This window comes from Rhinolophus sinicus, chromosome 6, assembly GCF_057876585.1.
Source record: "Rhinolophus sinicus isolate RSI-liver-muscle chromosome 6, RSI-T2T, whole genome shotgun sequence".
NCBI classification, from domain to species: Eukaryota; Metazoa; Chordata; class Mammalia; order Chiroptera; family Rhinolophidae; genus Rhinolophus; species Rhinolophus sinicus.
Window position 1 is genome coordinate 1,953,446 of NC_142506.1, and position 19,131 is coordinate 1,972,576.

The 19,131-nt window shown below is 51.8% G+C and overlaps 1 protein-coding gene across 4 annotated transcripts in view; it reads right to left on the bottom strand.

The window, feature by feature from the left end:
* Window positions 1-3,775: 3,775 nt before the first annotated feature.
* The window catches only part of DENND3 (DENN domain containing 3), a 46,562-nt gene continuing 31,206 nt past the window's right edge, over window positions 3,776-19,131 (bottom strand). For 2 of the 4 annotated variants that reach the window (XM_088798926.1, XM_019724645.3), the window contains 8 exons: window positions 17,895-18,024; window positions 16,323-16,430; window positions 13,475-13,614; window positions 10,521-10,678; window positions 9,178-9,308; window positions 5,888-6,006; window positions 5,676-5,813; window positions 3,776-5,489 (listed from right to left, as the gene is read on the bottom strand). In XM_088798926.1, coding sequence (XP_088655052.1) covers window positions 5,289-5,489; window positions 5,676-5,813; window positions 5,888-6,006; window positions 9,178-9,308; window positions 10,521-10,678; window positions 13,475-13,614; window positions 16,323-16,430; window positions 17,895-18,024 — 1,125 coding nt within the window. In that variant the 3' untranslated portion in view covers window positions 3,776-5,288. The remainder of the gene's footprint in view (window positions 5,490-5,675; window positions 5,814-5,887; window positions 6,007-9,177; window positions 9,309-10,520; window positions 10,679-13,474; window positions 13,615-16,322; window positions 16,431-17,894; window positions 18,025-19,131) is intronic. The other 2 variants (XM_019724651.3, XM_019724659.3) reach the window with 2 other exon arrangements.

Here is a 19,131-nt window from a genome sequence, read left to right on the forward strand (position 1 = left end):
TAAAAATTCATTAATTTATCTTTCTAGGTAAAAACCCTGTAGGATCTTTTAGGAAGAATGGGAGGCCTCAAGAAGGACGTATGGAGACAGACAAACTTATTAGTGAAAAGAGTCAAATGCTTAATCAGAAATTTCACGTTTGGCTTTTAACTCAGTCTACAGGACTCCCTGGCTTTAATTCTAAGCCTCTTATTTGCTGCCTGTCTTCTGTCGTTAAGTCTTTAGGTGCTTCCAATAATATGGGGAGAAGACTGTGATTTTTAGATCAGGAAACAGAGCTCTGAGAGGTCCCAGAAGGTGGACGGACACATGGTGTTCTATTCCAGGCCCTAAGAAATGGTAGAAAACACATACTCAAAGGTGAGAGTAGCTGTCTCCCGGGGAGCACTCACAAGAACCCTGGCAGGCTGGAGGGCAGGCGCAGGCAGACCGAGGGGGGAGACGGGTCTGAAATGCGCAGAGGACTGGAGAGGCGCCAAGTGCAGGCCGAGGAGGCAGCTGACGCCACGTGCCACCTGGCTGCGGAGTGAAACGTGCCCAGCGCCTGGACAGGCCTGGGAGACATCGGACCGGGCTGCGTCCACACAGCACAGTGAGTAGAGATGGCGTCTTGTGAATTTCAGCACTGTGCATCATTCAAGTGTAGAATTCAGGATTAATCACGATTTGGGTCTTTTTCAGATTTCAACTTTGCTTTGCTTTAAAAATGAACTTTACAGAGGTATAATTTACATGCACTAGAACTGACAAATTTGAAGCAGTAAGTTCTGACCAATGAGCTCAGTGTGTAACCACCACCGCAACCACCATACAGAATTACTCCAAAAGTGCACATATGTCCCTACTCCGAGGGTCAGACCCGAGAGGATAGAAAGCACATGTTCACAGCAGCACATTTGTCACCCAAAAAAGTTCCCTTGTGCCACCTCTTATCCGTGACAGCCACTGATTTGCTTTTTGTCACTATTGTTTTTGCCTTTTCTTGAGTTTCATATCAACAGAATCACACAGTATAGTCTTTTGTGACTAGTTTTTCATTAAGCATAAATTTTTTTGATCTATCCCTATTATTGCAGGTATCACAAGTTCCTTTTTTTGGTGATTAGTAGCCCGTTAAGTGAATATTCTGCAAGCTGTTTGTCCACTCAACAGTTGATAGACATTTTGACTGTTCCTGGTTTTCAGTTGTTATCAAGAAAACTGCTATGAACATTTGAATATGAAACTATATAAACGTGTATTTTCATTTCTCTTCAATAAATACCGGAAAGGGATTGCTGAGCCATAGAGTGTGTCTATTTTTAACTTTATAAAAAGCTCCAAACTACCTCCCAGTGGGGCTGTACCATTTTGCCTTCCCACAGCAGTGAGTGAGGGTCCTAGATGGTCCCCAGCCTCGTCTCCCACGTTGTAAACATTTCAGCCCTTCTCTGGGGCTGTAATGGGACCTCATTGTGGTTTTAAGGTGCATTTTCTTAGATGGTGAACATATTTCCCAGTGATTATATGCCATCTGTGTATCTTCTGTAGGGAAATGTCTAACCTAGTTTTTGTCTTGTTTCTTAATTGGTGTGTTTTTCTCATTATTGTTGAGTTTTAAGAATACAAGTCCTTTATCTGATACATATTTTGTGAATGTTTTCTCCCAGGCTGGGAGAGAGATGTGTGCCTTGTTCCTGGTTTTAGAGTAAAAGCATTTAGTCTTTCACCATTGAGTATAATGTTTGCTGTGGGGTTTTCATGGCAACCCTTTATCCAGTTGAGGAAATTTCTTTCTGTTCCGAGTTTGCTGGGCACTTTTATCATGAATGGATGTTGAATTACGTCAAATGCTTTTCTGAATCTATTGAGATGAACTTGAGATTTCATTTTGAGCTTGTGAAGACGGTGAATTCCATCAGTTGGTCTTGAATTATTATACCAACCTTGTGTTCCTGGGACGAATTCCACTTGTCACAAGGGATTCACCTTTTTATGTATTGCCGGATCTGATTTGGTCTGGATTTTTTTCTTTTCTTTGTAATATCTTGTCTGGTTTTGGTAGCAAGGTCGTGTTGGTCCCAAAATAGGACAGGACATAGTCACTCTTATTATATGTTTGAAAAACTTCATTGTGAATTCTGTATATCATTTTCTTCATGTGAAGGTTTAAACTATGGGTTAAACTTCATTATTATAAATAAGGCTGTTTGGTTTGTCTCGTTTTGAATTGAGCTTTAGTTGTTTGTGTCTTTCAAATAACTTTTGCATTCCATCGAAGTTGTCACATTTATTGGCATCAAATAAAAATATTCCATTATAACCTTTTTCAACAGTTGTAGGGTCTATATAGTGCATGGCTTTGTGTGTTTTGGGTTGTTTTGGTATTTAATTGAGGTGAATTTACATACAGTGACATGCACAGGTATAAGTGTGCAATTTCTAAAGTTTTAACGTGCATACAGCTGAGTTACTGACACGTAGGTGGGCCTCTCCCCCCATTGTGTGTCTCTCTGTGTTCCCTCTTCTAAGACACTTGTCATTGGGTTTAGGGCCCACCCTAATCCAGAAAGACCTCATCTCGAGATCTCTAACTTAATTATATACCAAGGATGCTTTTTCTGAATAAATTCATTCACAGATTTCAGGGGTTAGGACATGGACACATCTGTCTGAGGGCCACTCCAGTAGCTATCACATTTTCATTTGCTCTTAAGATTTTCACAGAGCCCAGCCAGCAGCCTGGGATGGCATGCTCTCTGAGCTGTCCCCAGGCCCAGCAGTGGCGTACCCTTCTCGGTCTCCAAACTCGCCCTGTAAGAAGGAACCTTCCCCCTTCTACAGGGGTCGGGTCACACGGCCAGAGCCCCAGGCTGCCTGTCTGTTCCAAGGCACAGGAACCCAGAGCTTCCCAGAGCCTCTGCCTTGCCGCCTGGGGGGTCCCGTGGCATCACTGCAAGAAATGCAAACATGCGTAGGCAGCAGAGGTCATGCAGCGTCTCTGCCTGGCTCTCCATCTTGCTAAGGCATCTAGAAATGGACAAAAGTCTTACACTTTTAATCCAGTCCCCAGGTTGTCATTTGAGATCAGCCGCATGATGCGTTCATGTCTTCTGAGAACAACCCTAAAGCCTCACCGTGTGATCAGCTTTACAACGTGCGCAGCTGTCCCGGCGGGTGGAGGGGTGAGCAGGCTTTTCACTGGGGTGGTGGCGCCACGCTCACGCCCAAAACGAGCTTTCTTTTTTGTTGTCTGAAATAACGGCTGCAGAGCTGGACTTACATTAAAGCAGACTGGCTTCTAGGTCAAGACAAGCACTTTTTGGTACCAGTTTAATTCAGGTTTCTGAAGCCAAGGCAGGGAAGGCACCGCCTCTGTTTGCTGAGTGGCTCATGTAGGGCCCTCCGTGACAAATCAGGAGGGAATCTCTCCAAAGGCACCAAACAGTGCCCTTTGCATTTCAACAAGGCCCACCCCCAGGAGCCTGTGGGTCTGCATAACACAGACCCTACGCCTGCTGCAGCCCACAGTCCCATTACTCCACTGGTCACCTTGTTTTCTCTTTGACATAAACGACCGCTTCCTAAAAGCCTTTCTACCTACCAGCTGTGTCGAATGAAGTGACTGGCAAATAAGATGTTGGAAGTTATCAACAAGAGGGAGGAAATGAAGGGTCTGCATTAAAATCACTCGCTGGATGCTTACGATGAATTAAGAGCAAATCTAAAATGGCCCTGCAGTATTTTAAAGCCCTCTCCTGCCAGTTAATGTGGGATAAAGTAAGGAAACCGGACATTCAGTGTTTAGTAAATGAAAGTTTATTACTGACAAGGTGAAAATACCTGGTTTACGTGTGGCATTAGATCATTTATTTCTGACAGGCTTTTACTGGAATTTCTCATGTGTTTCCAAAAGCGGAATTCTGCCCTCTGCCCTCTGCCGCTGGCCGAGCGGTCCTTCTGGAAGTGGGGAGCACACCCTCTCGGTAAGCAGACTCTGGGAGTGGGCCGCCTGGCTGTTTTCAGCACCACATTCCCAGAACACCCCAAAATGTCGGTCAGTGGTCTGGACCTTGGTCGATGCCTGGGTCCTGTAGACCAAGCCAGAGGCCTAGGCTGAGCTCATTGTGGAGAAACGGCAGACGCTTCTGACACATGGCCATTCCAGGGGCCTGATGTGCACCCTCAGAGACATCTTGGGGAGAGAGGTCTAGTGTGGAGACTGAGGGTCCAGCAGCCTGAGACAGAGCTCATGGGGAGCCTGGGGGACAGGCCGCGGGCACCTGCACACGCTGCCCCCTCCATGTCCAGTAACCATGCCGAAACCATCCTAATGCTATAGTAAAAGTGTGCACGGGGCTTTTTTTGCAAACATTTAGTTATAGCTAATAAGATCATCTTTAGTTAAATAACACAGCACCATCTCCATATACATATACGGTGTTCGCACCAGACCTCGACGGAGTGAAATGTACAGCAGTAGCCAGTGAGGGAGTTTACATGGCAGCAACTTGACTGGGAGCCAGATTACACGTCCTGTTTTATTTTTTATTATTATTTTTAAAAAATTTTTATACGTCCCGTTTTAGAAGGAGTTTTTCATCTGTGCTCCTTGGTGCAAAAGACTCTCTGGGTTTCATTATAAAAATTTTGCTTTAGTTAAAAAGAAAAAAAAAATTACAGAGCTTGCCTCATCCGGCCACCCCCACCCGGGCAGCCTTACCAGTGTTGTCCCCTCTCTGGGTAGCTTCAGTCACCTCTGATGGGGGACAACAAGGTGGGCACAAAGTGGTCATTTAAAATCACCCCTTCTCATAAGCTGTGCTGGAAACTGAATCCGTGTAAGGCTGGAGGCCCCCATACGCTGATGCTGAGTCAGTGTTTGTTGAATGAATCAATGAATGAAGTAGAGGAAAGACAGAACCAGAGCTGGGAGGTCTGCAGGTCAGGTGTGATTTGACTTAAATTGCTTCCCGTTGGCTCCAGTGCTGGCTCCTGGTTGTGGATTCTGGAACTTTCTAGCTAACTTACAGGATAACTTCGCAGCAGAGGTTGTCACACAGTCAATCCAGTTGCCTGTCTTGAGAAGCACCCCAGCCTGAAATGTTGGTGCAGTTTAAGCAAGAAAGTCCGAGAGAGCGTCCACATGGGTCTCAGGACAGGCCGGAGAGCCCACAGCCTCCTGCTGTGGACACCCCCACCCAGAAGCCTGGCTCTGGACCCGCCTTCTCTGGGAAAGCTCTGGAAAGCAGGCAAACGGCGCAGGGCCTCGCTCACAGAGCCCGGCTCTGACCAGCTCGTTTACCTGTTTACTCGACGTTCCAGATGGCGATCTTCCCTTCCTCCCTGCCTGACCCACTCAGCACGTATCTGTCCTCGGCCGAGCACAAGGTCTTCACAGTGTCCGTGTGGGCCACCAGCTCCTTTTCCACCTCCTTCCTCTCGGCGTTGATCACGTAGATTTTCCCTTTGGACTTCCCCTGCGACAGCCCCGTGCCGCCCACCCAGATCTGCCAGGAGAAACCGAGGGGCATCAGCCACACACAGCCCGGCCTCGTGGGTGTGCTGGGTGGGATGGTGTGCCCCAATCCACATCCTTCCCGGACATGCCCAGGGGACTGAGCCTCGAGTGGATGAGGCCAGGCAATCCCCAGAGCCCCGTGGGACAGCCCTGGGGGGCACGGCCCTTGCCTTACCTGCCTCTTCACCCTGAGCATGCAGTTGACCTTGGAGCAGTCGGGCAGGTGAATCCTGTGAGGGGGCCGGGCCAGGTCCCTAAGGCCCCAGATGTAGATGTCGTCGTATCCTGCGCACGCCGCCCAGAGCTGCTCCTGCTGAAACAGAAGTCACGATGCGGGTGGCAGCACCCAAGGCTGTGTGGGCGGCAGGGACAGGGGCTGCCGGGTACCTCAGGGACGAGCTGGAAGCCGAGGAAGGAGGTGCTGTGCTCCTGGAAGTTCTCTTTGATCTGCAGTTCTTGACAGAGAGAGCCATTCGTTGTCATAACTGTAATACTGTTGCCTGTACCTGCAGGAGGACAGAGCCAGGGTGAGGGGCAGGCAAAGCGTGTGCGAAGCCTCAGGATGCAGCCACTGGGCAAGCAAGTGGGACTGGGGGGCCCTGGTCCCTTTCTCAGGCCGACAGCAGCCAGCGTCTGTGACCGTAACTGCCACGTGGCACTGGTTCTGGCTGCAGCCCAGGCAAGGCACTTTCATGTTCTCACCCACCTTACTCCCCACCGGCCCCTTGCGACCGGCAGCCCTTTTCACTGCTGAGGAAGCTGCTGGAACCCAGCGCCCCTTCTGAGGCTCTGGGAAACATGGCGGAGACGCAGCAGCTTTTGGAGTCTCCCTGCCACGGTTGTTGTGGATTCCCCGCCACCGGAAGCCACAGCCAGTCCTACCCCAGCTGGCGATTGTTAGAATGAAAGAGGACAGCGCCTGCCTCCGTGCAGCTTGTCTCTAAGGGTTCCTCTGTCTGTTTCTCTGAACCACGCAAGCAAACTGTCTTCTGCAAATCAAGTTTCCACGTCATGAGAGCTGCAGGCCGTCAAAACCAGGCCGTCAGTGGAGGTAAATCATGTTTTAGGGAGATGGAGCGGGACGTGCTGAACGGCTGTCCTTTCGTATGTGTTACTGCAGGTGCCCTATCCCCATGTGCTGAAGCCATTGTGCCAGCATCACAGACACAGGGGGACACAGCCCTGCCTTGCGTACGGGAGGAAGACACCCCAGGAACACCAGCCTGGGAGGCACAAGGTGCCCCCACGCCAGCGTGCTCTGACCGCCGACAGTGACTCGGCTGCAGGTCCCCTGGCACGTGGCCTCGCCGAGAAGTGACCCTCTGTCCCCGGGTTTTCAGTCACTGGAAGTGAGAGCCCACCACATCTGTCCTGCTTCTATGCTCGGCTAAAGGTGGTGTTTCCTGAGGCCTGATAAGCAAAAGCGAGCCTCCTACAGGAAGCGTCTTATCCAGGTGGGCCGTTCTCCACCTGGCTGATGGAGAGGCCCCGGGATACTGCTGCTCGTGAGTAAGGCCAAGCTGCAGGAAGCCACATAGAGAAAGCTTCTGTCTCCCTGGACACACAGGGACCTCTGGCCTCCTCCTTGGTGCTGACCGGCGGCTCCGGGCTCTCCCTAAGTGCACACGGCCTGTGCTACTGCTGCGGGGCCCCGGCTGGCAAGGGCAGCTGGCAGCAGTCACGCAGCAGCTCTGGCTGCGAGCATGTAAGGGCACCTGCTGTGTGTGGAGCGGGCACGGGGGTGACAGAGGGGACAGGACCGATGGCTGCCCCCAGTGGGCCAGGCACACGGGGAAGGGTACTGAGGGGCCTGGGAGGCTTCATCCAGGAGAGGAGCTGTGGGCATAGCCCCCCTCCGCGGCCCCCTTTCCAAGTCCATACCCCTCCTATCCAAGCCAGCTGAGTACTGGGTGCAGCACCCATCCTGTCAGGGCCACTTTTGGGGTGACTCTCACCTCTCCACTTGGCGGCACTGAGGCCCAGGGTGCTTTTGCCTCTAGTATCTCAGCCCTCACGGTGGCATTTCACTCTGACTGACACGCAGACACTAAGACTTTTAAGGGACCTGCCCAGTGACCCTCAATCCAGGGACAAAGCCTGGCTTGGAACCCGAATGCACGCGAAGGCTGCAGCCAGAAGCACAGGGCCGCTGGCCACTGGCCCGACGCAGGCCTCTGACCACAAGGTACTTAAGCAAAAGTTTAAAAAAGTGCATTATGAGGCTTGTCACACAATTGTAGAGATAAAATACTGCATTGAACAATACAGCACCAGAGACAGGAGGCCGTAAATAGAATGAATTTTACTGTTGTGAGCGGCTCACGTCACACGTGAAACAGTATGACAGTGAAGGTCGCACATTGCAATCCTTAGAGCAGCCCCACAAAGTCCAAGTGAAGCTGAAAAGACAATAAAGAAAACTACACTGAGTACAAAAGATACTTAGTCCGAAAGAAGAAACGCACAGATGGGGAAAATGGAAAAGAAATAAGGCAACAGTCGACTCCCGTTAAAAGCAAGCAGAGCGATGGGCAAAGGACCTGGACAGACAGCTCTCCAAAGACCCACGGATGGCGACACTGCACCTCATTAGCCACCAAGGACGTGCCACCAAACCCACAGAGATGCCACCTCACACCCTCCAGGGCGGTTCCAGTAAAAACACTAGTTGTGGGTGTGGATACGACCGAGCTGGGACTGTCGCCTGCTGCCGCAGCTCTGGGGGGGCACCTGGCAGCCTCTCTGATGCGCAGACGCAGTTCGGCCGAGTCCTACCCAGGAGAACGGAATACTCACACAGGAACACTACTCAGCAGTAAAACGCGGGCTGCGGACACTCACCACGTCACAGATGAACCCTAAACACGTCTGAACAGAGCCAGATAAAAAGGGCACAGGCTGTAGAGCCCATTTATAGAAAGTTCAAGAACAGGCAAATCAGAGCCTGAGTGACAGTGCAGAACACTGTACCCTTTGAGCGGGGCTGCCTAGAAGGGGCTGGGAGGAACTTCTGGGTGGGATGGAAGTGCTCTATGTCTTGATTGCCGGACAGTTATGTGGCAGATACTTTGTGCATTTGACACAAAATGTGCTTCAATTAGAAACACACACTTGGTGACCAGCACCCATGTTACCCAGCAAACTCCAGGGAGGACGTCAACATGCAGACAGTGATTGTTCTCTCAGGTGCTCAGAAACGCAGACCATAAACCACACCCAGTACGTCTGAGCCTCCCTGTCACGCCCCCGGCAAAATGCTCGGCTCAGCCCTGCAGACATCCGCCCGGGTCTGTGCTGTGAGAGGAGGCGGGCGAGCGCACAGCGAGGCCTGTCTGGCTCGCCCTCCGGCTGCACACACGACAGGGCCGCAGAACGCTCCCAGAAGGGGCATCGGTGACTCCTGGAGGCGTCTGGGGCATTCACGCTGTGAGCAGGAGAGAGGCCAGCAGGTGTCCTGTTGGCTGTGGGGGAGACGTGCCCAGGGAGCTGTGGGCGCCGGGGACGCAGCCAACTCAGGAGGGAGTGCAAAGCAGGGCCAGAGCTTTCAAAGACACTGAACTTTTAAACTAAAAGGTGGAAGTGCCTAAAGCAGAAGAAACAGGCCTTTAGTGCTCATCTCTCTTCCTAGAGCAGGGGTGGGTTCCCGCTTTGACAGAGACGGGGGACAGAGGACTTACAGCACCACAGGCAGCCGCCGTGTAGTCTGATGGACGACAGCCCGCCGCTCAGCTGGAACCTGCGGATCACCTGCAGCGAGCTCACGTCCCACGCCAGGACAGTCCCGTCCAGGCTGCACGAGTACACGTGGCTGAAGATATGAGCACACACACACATCTCATCTGGGCCCCGAAAACACTGTGTACATTTTAATTAATTAGAAAGAACAAAGTTGCCACTAGATAAAGCACCTGCAACCTGGACAGTAAGTGACAGGCAAACGCACTATTTTAATGTGGTGAGAATAAGTCTTAGTTAAAATGGAACTGATTCAGCAGGAAAAGGCAGGGTTCTGAGGATGCGGGGCACTCCGCAGGGGGTTGGTGAGCAGAACGGCCACAGGCCTATGAACTAAAATCTAAGCCCTTAAACAAGGGGCCAGCGGCGACATACGCACTCCCCAAGTTCAAGTTCAGGAACAAGCGTGGTGTTGGTGATTGGCAGCTACAGGGGAGGGTGGACGCTACCCAGCGCAGTGCAGGGCCCCTTATATCCACCTGAACTGGGCCTGACTAGGGACAGGTGGCTCCTCTGAAAGCCAGTTAGGGGACGGGGTTGGGGGGTTGGCACAGAGAGAAGAGCGGAAAAGCTTCAGTCATGGCCACTGCGCCAAGTGGGTGACCCCAGCACGTCCATGCTCACTGAGATTCCACTTCCTCCACAGAGGGAAGCGGGGACCCCACTTGGCTCTCATGCCTGCCCAGGGCACCTGCTGTGTGCCAGGTCCTGTGTTAATAAGCGGAGGACCCACAGCAGAGAGCAGAACGGACGCGGTGCCTGCCTTCGGGAAGCTGACGTTACTGCTGTAAGGACAGTGAGTCAGAGTCAATGACGTAAATACACCTCGGGTTGAACTGTGTCCCCGGAAAGAGATGTGCTGGAGCCCTGACCCCCAGGACCTCAGGACGCGACCTTGTTTGGAAAGTGGGCTTTCACAGAAGTGTTCAAGTTAAAATGGTATCAACAGGGTGGACCCCAATCCGGTAAGACCGGCATCCTGATAAGAAGGGGACATTTGGACAGACGGGCTGATGGAGCGCACCACGTGAAGACAGAACACTGCGTGCAGCGTCTGTACGCCAGGACCACGGCCAGACGACCCGAAGCCAAGAGAGGCCACGCACCAGCTGCCACTGACCGTGCTTCTCTGCGCCCAAGACCAAAACAGACAAGAAGGCCACCTGGCCTCCTCCCAGACGCGCTTCTCTCGACAGGCCCAGCCGGCCCCACAGCCAATCGCCTGCAGCCATCCTGAGCCCTTCCCTCTGGGCACCATGGCTGCCTGCCCAAGGCCCCGTGGTACCTGGGAGCCGCCGTGCTGCCCTGCACCAGGCCCGTGACGCTGGTGCGGTGGTCGCTGAGCTGCTTGTTGCAGGACATGCTGCGGATGTTGATGATATAGATGACGGAGTCCTCCGAGCCGACCCACACCTGGCTCTGCTCCACCATGGCCATGCAGTTCTGCAGGTGCAGGAAATCAGAACTCAGTCATTCCCCTTACTCACGCTGTCGCCTCAGGTCGCCACGCCCAGTGGACATGGTCAGGTGCCCACGAGCCTCCGGTCCCATTTTCATCAGCCGATCGACACACGACTCGTTTTATGTGTTTCTGTTTAAAGACATTGTGTTTTACCCAAACTGTTGATTCATGAATTAACATGGACCTCACGACCAGCAGAGCTGTAACTCAGGCCTGCACGAAGCTTTCCTACCACGTGTGTTCTCGAAGGCACGTCACAGCCTCCTGCATTTACGGACACTAGACAGCACGTCAGCTCTGCACTGGGGACCGTTTTAAACAGTAAAATCACCAATCAAAGGCACAAAAATGGGAAAAACCAAACATGGCACCAAATAGGCAGTGAGAAGGCTCCTTGTCTACAGTAGGAGTTGACCCAAGATGACGGTGTCACCCTGTCGCCTCAGCTGAGGATGTCGGGAAACTCGCCTCATCCCTGCTCTGTGCACAGCATGTTGTGGACGACCGGAAAGGCGGCCCGAGTGTGTGTTTGAGGTTACAGATACATTTCAGCGAGTCTGGAATCTGCAAATGAGGACAGCCGCACCCTCACAACAACCAACTGACAGTCAGGCTGCGGCTGGAGAGAGTGGCAGGGTGTCCGGCTTCACAGTCGACAGCCAGTTATCCTGACGTTGCAGAGGCTGGTCATAAAAGCCACGTAAATGTGAAACACAGCCTGCCTGCCCCTGCCCACCACTCCCACCGCGCCACCCAGAAGCCTCTCCCTCCCACGTCCGGACCGTGAGCTCCCGGCGCTGCTGCTGCACAGACTGGCCAGCGGCTTCGATTTCTGTCATGATCGTCTTGCCTGTTTCATCCCTGACACGTGCAACGTTTGACTGGAAACTACATGTCCCACATTTCCAATACGAGTACATTTCAAAGAGTAAGTTGTATCACGTTGGAAGGGTTGAGGCCAGATCTCATGCCAGACAAATCAGTACCCATGCTTGGTGGTTAAGTGGCTTAGCTTTACGTCAGAAGGAGGATCTTATAAAAATGGACAGTTTTAATTGTACCAGTAAACATGAAAGTTAGAAAAAGATGTGAACTTGCTAATTTCAGAATGAACCACTTAAAAACGCCCTTTCTTTTGAGGCGTCTTTTGAGAATCGGTATAATTTTAGTGAAACGTCTTTCTTTACTAGCCCAAAGGTATCTGAGTTAAACTACTTTGAACTTTAAATTTCAGAGGCGGCAGCATTTTCTTGCAATAATGATCCAGCGTTCTTTCTCGGTAGATGGTACAAAACACCTCTGAAACGAGTAGGAAGATATTTTCACACAGTTGGGATAAACTTCTGCTTAATTAAATGCTGCCTGACCTAACGGGGTGAGGGGAGAGCAGACAGTGCTACAAAATGCAGCCTTTTCATTTTTACTTTCATTAGGATTTTAAAAGTTATTCTATTAAAAAGTCTGAAATGCTTGTAACTGAGAATCAACAGAAAAAAATTAAATTTCGAATGAGAATGATTTCCTTAATTTCTCCTTGCTTTTTTGTTTGGTCTGAAGCATTATTAGACTTGGGTAAGTATTTCAATTGAATGAATCTTGGCTCCTGTACTTTCTCAGAGGAGCCTTCTTAGTTGATACAGGGGGAACTAATTCAGCAACTTCCTGTTGTTTTGCTAACATGTGATGTTTGCCATCAGTCACTGAAGGATGGTCCCCACCTCTGGTCACCAGAGCATTCCTTTCACACGAAACCTATAAGGAAAGTTGCGTGGTAAAGGAGAGGGGCCCGAGTGTGTCCCTGACAGAGCCCTTGGGACGGGCTGCTTTTGTCCCCTCAGACCCTGAACGGGGGCAACGACCAGACAACAGGTGTGAGCGTCTTCAAGGAGCAGTTGGGCTCTTGCTTCCCAACGATGTTGTCAGTTCAGCTCAAAAATTATCTTGGTTTTTTTTGTTTGTTTGTTTTTTCCCTGTGAAGTAGGATGGTGTTGGATCAGACGCCCTGGAGTCGCCGAGTTAAAAGGTGGCCCCACCTGGGCAGCTCCACTGGTGAAGGCGCCCCTTCTCTGGCCCAGGAGACCCACCGATCGCCCTCCTCACCTGCCAACACCAGGCTTCTCCTGAAACGGTCCCACTGGGGCTTGGTTTCAAGGTCTGGCCCAGGTGGGGAACTTACCACGTAGTGTGGTAAGAAATGATCTTCAAAGGCCTTGAGAAGTTTCCAGAAAGCAGTGGGCTGATTCCTGAAGCGCTGAGGACTACGTGTCTGAAAGCAGCTCTTGGGCATGTGTGTATCGGGGGGCGAAGGGGGGGCTGTAGGAATTACTCTAATTTGAGAGTAATCAGTCTAAAAACTCAAAGAATTATGGTTTCTCAACCCGGAGATGATTATAATATGCAAATTTGATTTAAACTTTTCTTAGTTTTCATCCCCAAATATGCTGAAACAATTCCAAGTCCTCTTTAGATGACTGGAAATGTAAGTGTGAGAATACAAACTGCACTTTACGTGACTGAAATCCATGTTTAGATTTCGGAGTGGGGTGTTTACAGCCATCACCTGCTCCCTTAAATAAGAACATTTAAGTAAAGGGTGGATCAAGCTTACACTTCACTTAAAAACACAAGACGAAAAGGCATAACCCCCTGCTCGCAGGCTAGAGCGCTGGAGCTGGCTGCCTGCCGTCCACGGGTTGACACGTCCGTTTTTCCAAAACCTCAGCTCAGTCCGGAACCTGCTTGAAACCGTCCGCACTTAACCTGCTCGGCTCACTCACCAGCCTGCACGTGCCCACGCGGAAGCAGTGCTGGTGGATGGTCCAAGAAGAAGCGTCGAACACAATCACTTTGCCTTCGCTGAGTGCGCACCATAACTTGGGGTGAGCGTCTCCCACTTTTTCTGCTGGGTCAAGATGCCCTAAAGAGAAAAGCAACCCAGAAATGTTTCAGGGAAAATCCTTTGCTGCATCAGCACGTGACTTGTGCCACTGCTTAGGTACGGCCTGGGTGCCTGCCAAGCGCCAGGTGCATGCTGGGTGCCCAGGACGCAGACGTGAGCACCGCCGGCACCACCACTCCCTCCTGGGAGCGAGCCGGCTGCGGTCAGAGCAGCACATACAGCGTCGGGGTGCACAGCCAGGGCGACTTGGCTGAGCCGGGATCTGAGGGGGACAGAATTCATTAGAGAACAGGCAGAGGAGCAGAGGAAAGCCAGTACCAGGCCCCTAGTGGAAGGAGCCGTGTGGGGAGCCTGGGGCAGGAGCGAGCCCTATGCCTGCCCCGTGTATACTACACGCCACCCAGAGTGAGCAGTCGCGAGGCTCTACATCGTCTCCAACACTGGGGGGGGTGCCATTCTTTTCCAGTTTGGCCATTCTAATGGTGTTTGAAGAGTTTGGTTTTTCACTTGTGGTTTATTTGCGTTTCCCTAATTGCTAACGAGGCTGACGGCTCTGATTGGCCATTTGGATATCCTTTGTGTGAGGCATTTATGTGTCTTGCCCAGTTTTGAGCTGGAGTGTCTTACTCTCCTGGATTTGCAGCTGTTCTTCCTGTATCCTTGGTGTAAGCCCCTTGCTGTCCTACTGTGTTGCTAACATGCTCTCCTCATGTGTGACTACCATGTTCACGCTCTTGAAACTGTCTTTTTAAAATCCTTCATCTGAGTGGAGTCAAATTCACCGTCTTCCTTCAGGGCTAGTCTATTTTATGCCATTTATGAAGTCTTCCCTTACCGTGAGGTCATGAGTGTGTTCTCCTGTCTTCTGGAAGTTTGTGGGCTTTGTCTGTTTCTGCCTTTCGCATTTAGATGTCAGTCCACTCGGAGCTGAAGACTCTTTGATCCGCAGTGCGGTTGAGCTTCATTTTTTCATGTGGCTGCGCGATGTCCCTACACCATGTACAGTGAGGACATCCTTCCCCAATCCCTGCGCTGTGGCACCACCTTTGTCATCAGTCCAGGGAGTATCAACGTGCCAGTCCTTCCGGGGTTCGTTCTGCCGGCCCTTGGGGGAGACACTGCCCATGGAGCCGCCTGAGGGCTCGTGCCCTGTCCTCCTGAGTTCTTGGAGACGGGTCTGGACTCCAGTGTGTGTCCCTGTAACCCCACGGGACGAGCCAGGTTCTGCTCAGCTCTTAGCTTCTACGGCTTCCGGGACCGGCAGCCGCTCCACAGGGAAAGGAGCCCCACTCTTCTTCACGCTTGTTGTTACACCTTGTGCGGTTTTTCTAGATGCTCCAGAGGGACAGCTGCTCTGAATCACCTGGCCCATCACAATGGGAAGCCCAGAGTCTAGTCAGTTTCAAGGTAAGGGAAACTGACTTAGATCTAAAAATACTCGTTGATTCAGATGCCGTGATGGAAAGGGTCTTGGTCTGCGACGTTGCCATCATGCATGGTCAGCAGAGAGCCCGGACCTGGTAAATCGGGTGAGTGTCCGGTGGGACGAGGTCTGACTGGGCTTTACTCTCTTCCATGTGTGATCTGTTGCTTTACCAGGTCTTCTGCATGGTGAGTGAAGAGAGAAAACTGCCTCTGGACACTGCTTTGCCACAGAGCCTCAGTTTACCCGTCTGACACCATCTGAAACGTAAGCTCCGTGGTTGTGAATCATTAGCTGCAGGAGCCACAGATCAGGAAGCATGAGGGAGACGTGCTAGTTGTTAATTCAGATACAAAGGAACTGAAAACACAGCAGCTGGATTTTAAGGTTCTTTTCTGCCCAGTTCTTTCTTTTGTGTCCAACACTGTAAATTCCTCTCAGAGGAATACCCCTCTGCTGCAACTCTGTACAAGTCAGGATTAAACAAAAGCGTTTTGGGGCCGACCCGGGGGCTCAGGTGGTTGGCGCGCAGTGCTCCTAACACTGAGGTCGCCGGTTCGATTCCCACATGGGCCAGTGAGCTGCGCCCTCTACAGCTAAGATTGTGAACAACAGCTCTCCCTGGAGCTGGGCTGCTGTGAGTAGGTGCCGTGAGCTTCTATGTGCCGGGCGAGAGGGGCTGTGAGCTGGCGACTGACTGCCTCCAACACAACTAGATTGAGAAACAATGGCTTGGGGGGGGGAAGCAATTTGACTGTTTTAAACCTGTAACACAATGGCGATCTTTATTTGCACTTAGACCGGGCAGCACCCATTTCTCTCCTGTCATCATCCTAACGTAGCCTAGAGGGTCTCCACATGGAAGGAAGACTCCGAACACTCCCAGTGTAAGAGGACCGTATTGTCACTCTCAGATCAGCAAAGGACACGTGTCTGCAATTTCTGAGACGCCGTCATTTTGTCATGATGACAACAGACCAGATTAACTGCAAAGGGCAAGATGATCGTGTGTGCTCTGTGAGCTGAGCCGCTGCCTACGTGTGGGACAGTCACTCTGGAGCGGGGCTTACGTGAGGTGCCTGCCCCATTTCTGACCCCTCTGGGCTTCCCGTGGCTCTGGCCTCCGCGCGGCCACGTGCACGAGCGGCCACCCTCACCCCTCAGAGTAGAAAACTGCCTGGTGCTCATTCACTCCACGTTGTGCCGTCGGCCCTTTCAGTTCAGGGCTGACCTCGAACACAAGTCTGAACCTATCAGATTGTTCAAAAGCCAGCAGCAACAAACAAGGAAAAGCTGTGTGTACCTGGCGTGTACAGCAAGACGTCGACAGCTTGAGGGAAAGTCTCTCCCGCTGAAGGGTTGATTTTGTGCTTCAGTGTCTCCGCCGTTGTCTTGGGAACAGCCATGGGCACTGAAATGCAAACACTGCGTTTTAGTTTATTAGACTCGACAAAACCGATGTCATCCCACAGCCTCAGACACTCTGCTTCCTTTAAAGCATCATCGTTTGGGAGACGAAGCTCTGAACGCAGATATGAAAGTAAAACCATGCACATCCAAGGGGCCTTTCTCCCGCCATCATCATCTGTCATCTGTAGTGTGAATCACTGGCCAGAGGTGAGCACTTATCAGGTGACTTCACTTTTGTTTGAACCCACCTCTCTCCTGACTAGTAAACTCCACAACCTGAGCTCCGTCTGCACGCAACTGTTACACAGTATATGGTAAAGGGATGATCTGAAATGTTTCTCGGTGACTTAATATGCCCACGACAAAACCACCAGCACTGACCAAGCCCGAGCAGAGCTTGTGAGCCCTCATGTGGCTGCCAGGGGCCGTCCTGGGCACTGTAGGACATTTAGCAGCATCCCTGCCTCACCCTGTAGATGCCAGTAACACCCCCACACACACATATGTGTGCACACACACACACACGGCCACAACTATCTCCAGGCATTGCAAACGCCAGGCATGGGGTGCAAAACTTCAGAAAATTTTATTTTCTGAATTTCTATCACAAGCTACTAAGTAACGTAAGCCCAGGGGCACCGTGCCTCGTTCAACTTCACACACAGCATAAGAGTTCTCGATTTGTAACAAGGGATCAGGGACAGCTCAGATGGCTCCCCTTCTGCCGTGGAACGAGGCGGACAACAGGTAAGAGCTGTCGTTTCCTGGATGCCGCCATGGAGACCAGATGCTGTTACAGGACAGAGAAGGCGCTTCTATAGACTCTTGATGGAGAAGGCTTGAGTGTGGCGGGATCTAAACAGCTGAAGCGCAGTGTTTGATTTTATTCCTAAGAAGAGAAACGCAGTCCACCTCTGGTTCTAGGACGCTGCTGACGAGGCCCCCACGCCAGTCCAGCAGGTCTCGTGACAACTGGAGCACCCTGCCTGCTCCCAGGAGAGGGGGATTCTGGGGCCAGGAAGTAAGACATGGCAAAGAGCGAAACGCACCAAGAGGAACAAACGCATGCCGGGTATGTGTCCTCATCTGGACATTAGAAAGCAGAGCCGTCCAGCTACACACCAGACAAATGAACACATGTCCACACAGAAACTCATTCACGCATGTTCCCAACAGCGAGACAGTACAAGCCGCCCACAGGCTCATCAACCGCTCTGCCCCCTCCCACAATGGGGTACGTTCAGCCGTGAAAGCAGCCAAGTGCTCATCACACACGGGAACTCAGGAGCAGGTTCAAAAGGACAAACGTTGCGTGGAAAGGTACAGAACAATGTGTGATAGTCGAAGTCGAGACATAAGAAAGAAAAAAAAAGGAGAAATTGTGGATCTCCTGGATAATTGTCACCCCGGTAAAAATCAAGACGCATTCAAGAACCACATGCGACGTCAGACACGCTTATCTTACTTTCGTTCTTCATCTTATCGAAATACGATAATTTGGAGGCAGCGTAAATGGCGCCAGGCGACTGCAGGGTGCTCACGACGGCGTCCATCAGCAAGACGTGTGTCAGCGCCTGCTGGATGTACTGAGGGTCCTGCAGGGGGACAGGACAGGACACTGCTCGAGTCCATGGACGGTGCTTTGCAAGCTGGCTGCTTTTCCCAAAGCAACACGGAGAGCTTTCAATTTGGATGTGATGTCATGTAGACATTGTTCTCTAGTGAAGACAAACATCGATCGAGAGCTCATACCGGGGTCAGCAAACCTTTTCTGTAAAGGACCAGGTAGTAAATGTCCAGGCTAGTGGGCCACACACTTGCATCGCCGCCACTCAGCCCCACCCTGTAGAGCGGAAGCAGCCAGGGACACATGGGCGCCTGTGACACTGCTTAGAAGTGGTCTGTCAGCCACAGGCTTTAGCGTGACTGCTGGTTTCTGCCACATAACCCTGTGGGCACGAAATGCAATGGCCAGTCCAAATGTCACAGCATATTGGAATCTTGGAAAGGACCAGGTCCCCTTCCCTCTCCAAACACACGCCTGCGCAGTGTTTGTGGCCTGAGCCCCCGTGACGGGAACTTCCCGTCCCAAATGCCGGCTCTCCTGCGACTGGTCATGGTCTTTCTCATTTGCCACGGCGGACTTGGCCTTCACCTGCATCCCTGATAACCCGCGGGCACCTGACAGACTGTTCCCTGTTCGTACACTGCCCATTTCGTTGTGGGTTTGCCCGTCTCCTCTGCCATTTAGACAGTACACATGTCTTCCGTCCATGTCCTCCGTCTTTCAGCTCTGTCCAGGGCACCCTCTGTGACCATGAAGTCTTAATTTGGTGTAATCAAAGCCATCGGTCTGGCCCAAAGTAAAGGGAGGCACAAAGGTCCCTGGCACATAGCCTAACCCTGGGGGAGGGGTCCAGCGTACCCCCTGCCCAAACCCTAATCCTGGCTGGTGTGGCCAGAGCACCCATTCTCAGACCTGCCCGCGTCCAGGCCCCTCCCTCTGCTCTGATGTCCAGCGCGGGGGAAATGAAGGCAGTGGCCGCCCCCATGGGCTACACCGCCCGGCCAGCCCCTGTGCTCACCACACGTCCCCAAGCCCACAATGCCTTCTACTGGGTCACGCAGACCATGGCACCTGTAGTGCCTTCTATCGAGACGTCTAATTCAACTTGTCTGCTGAGTCCCCTGAGGCTTAATGG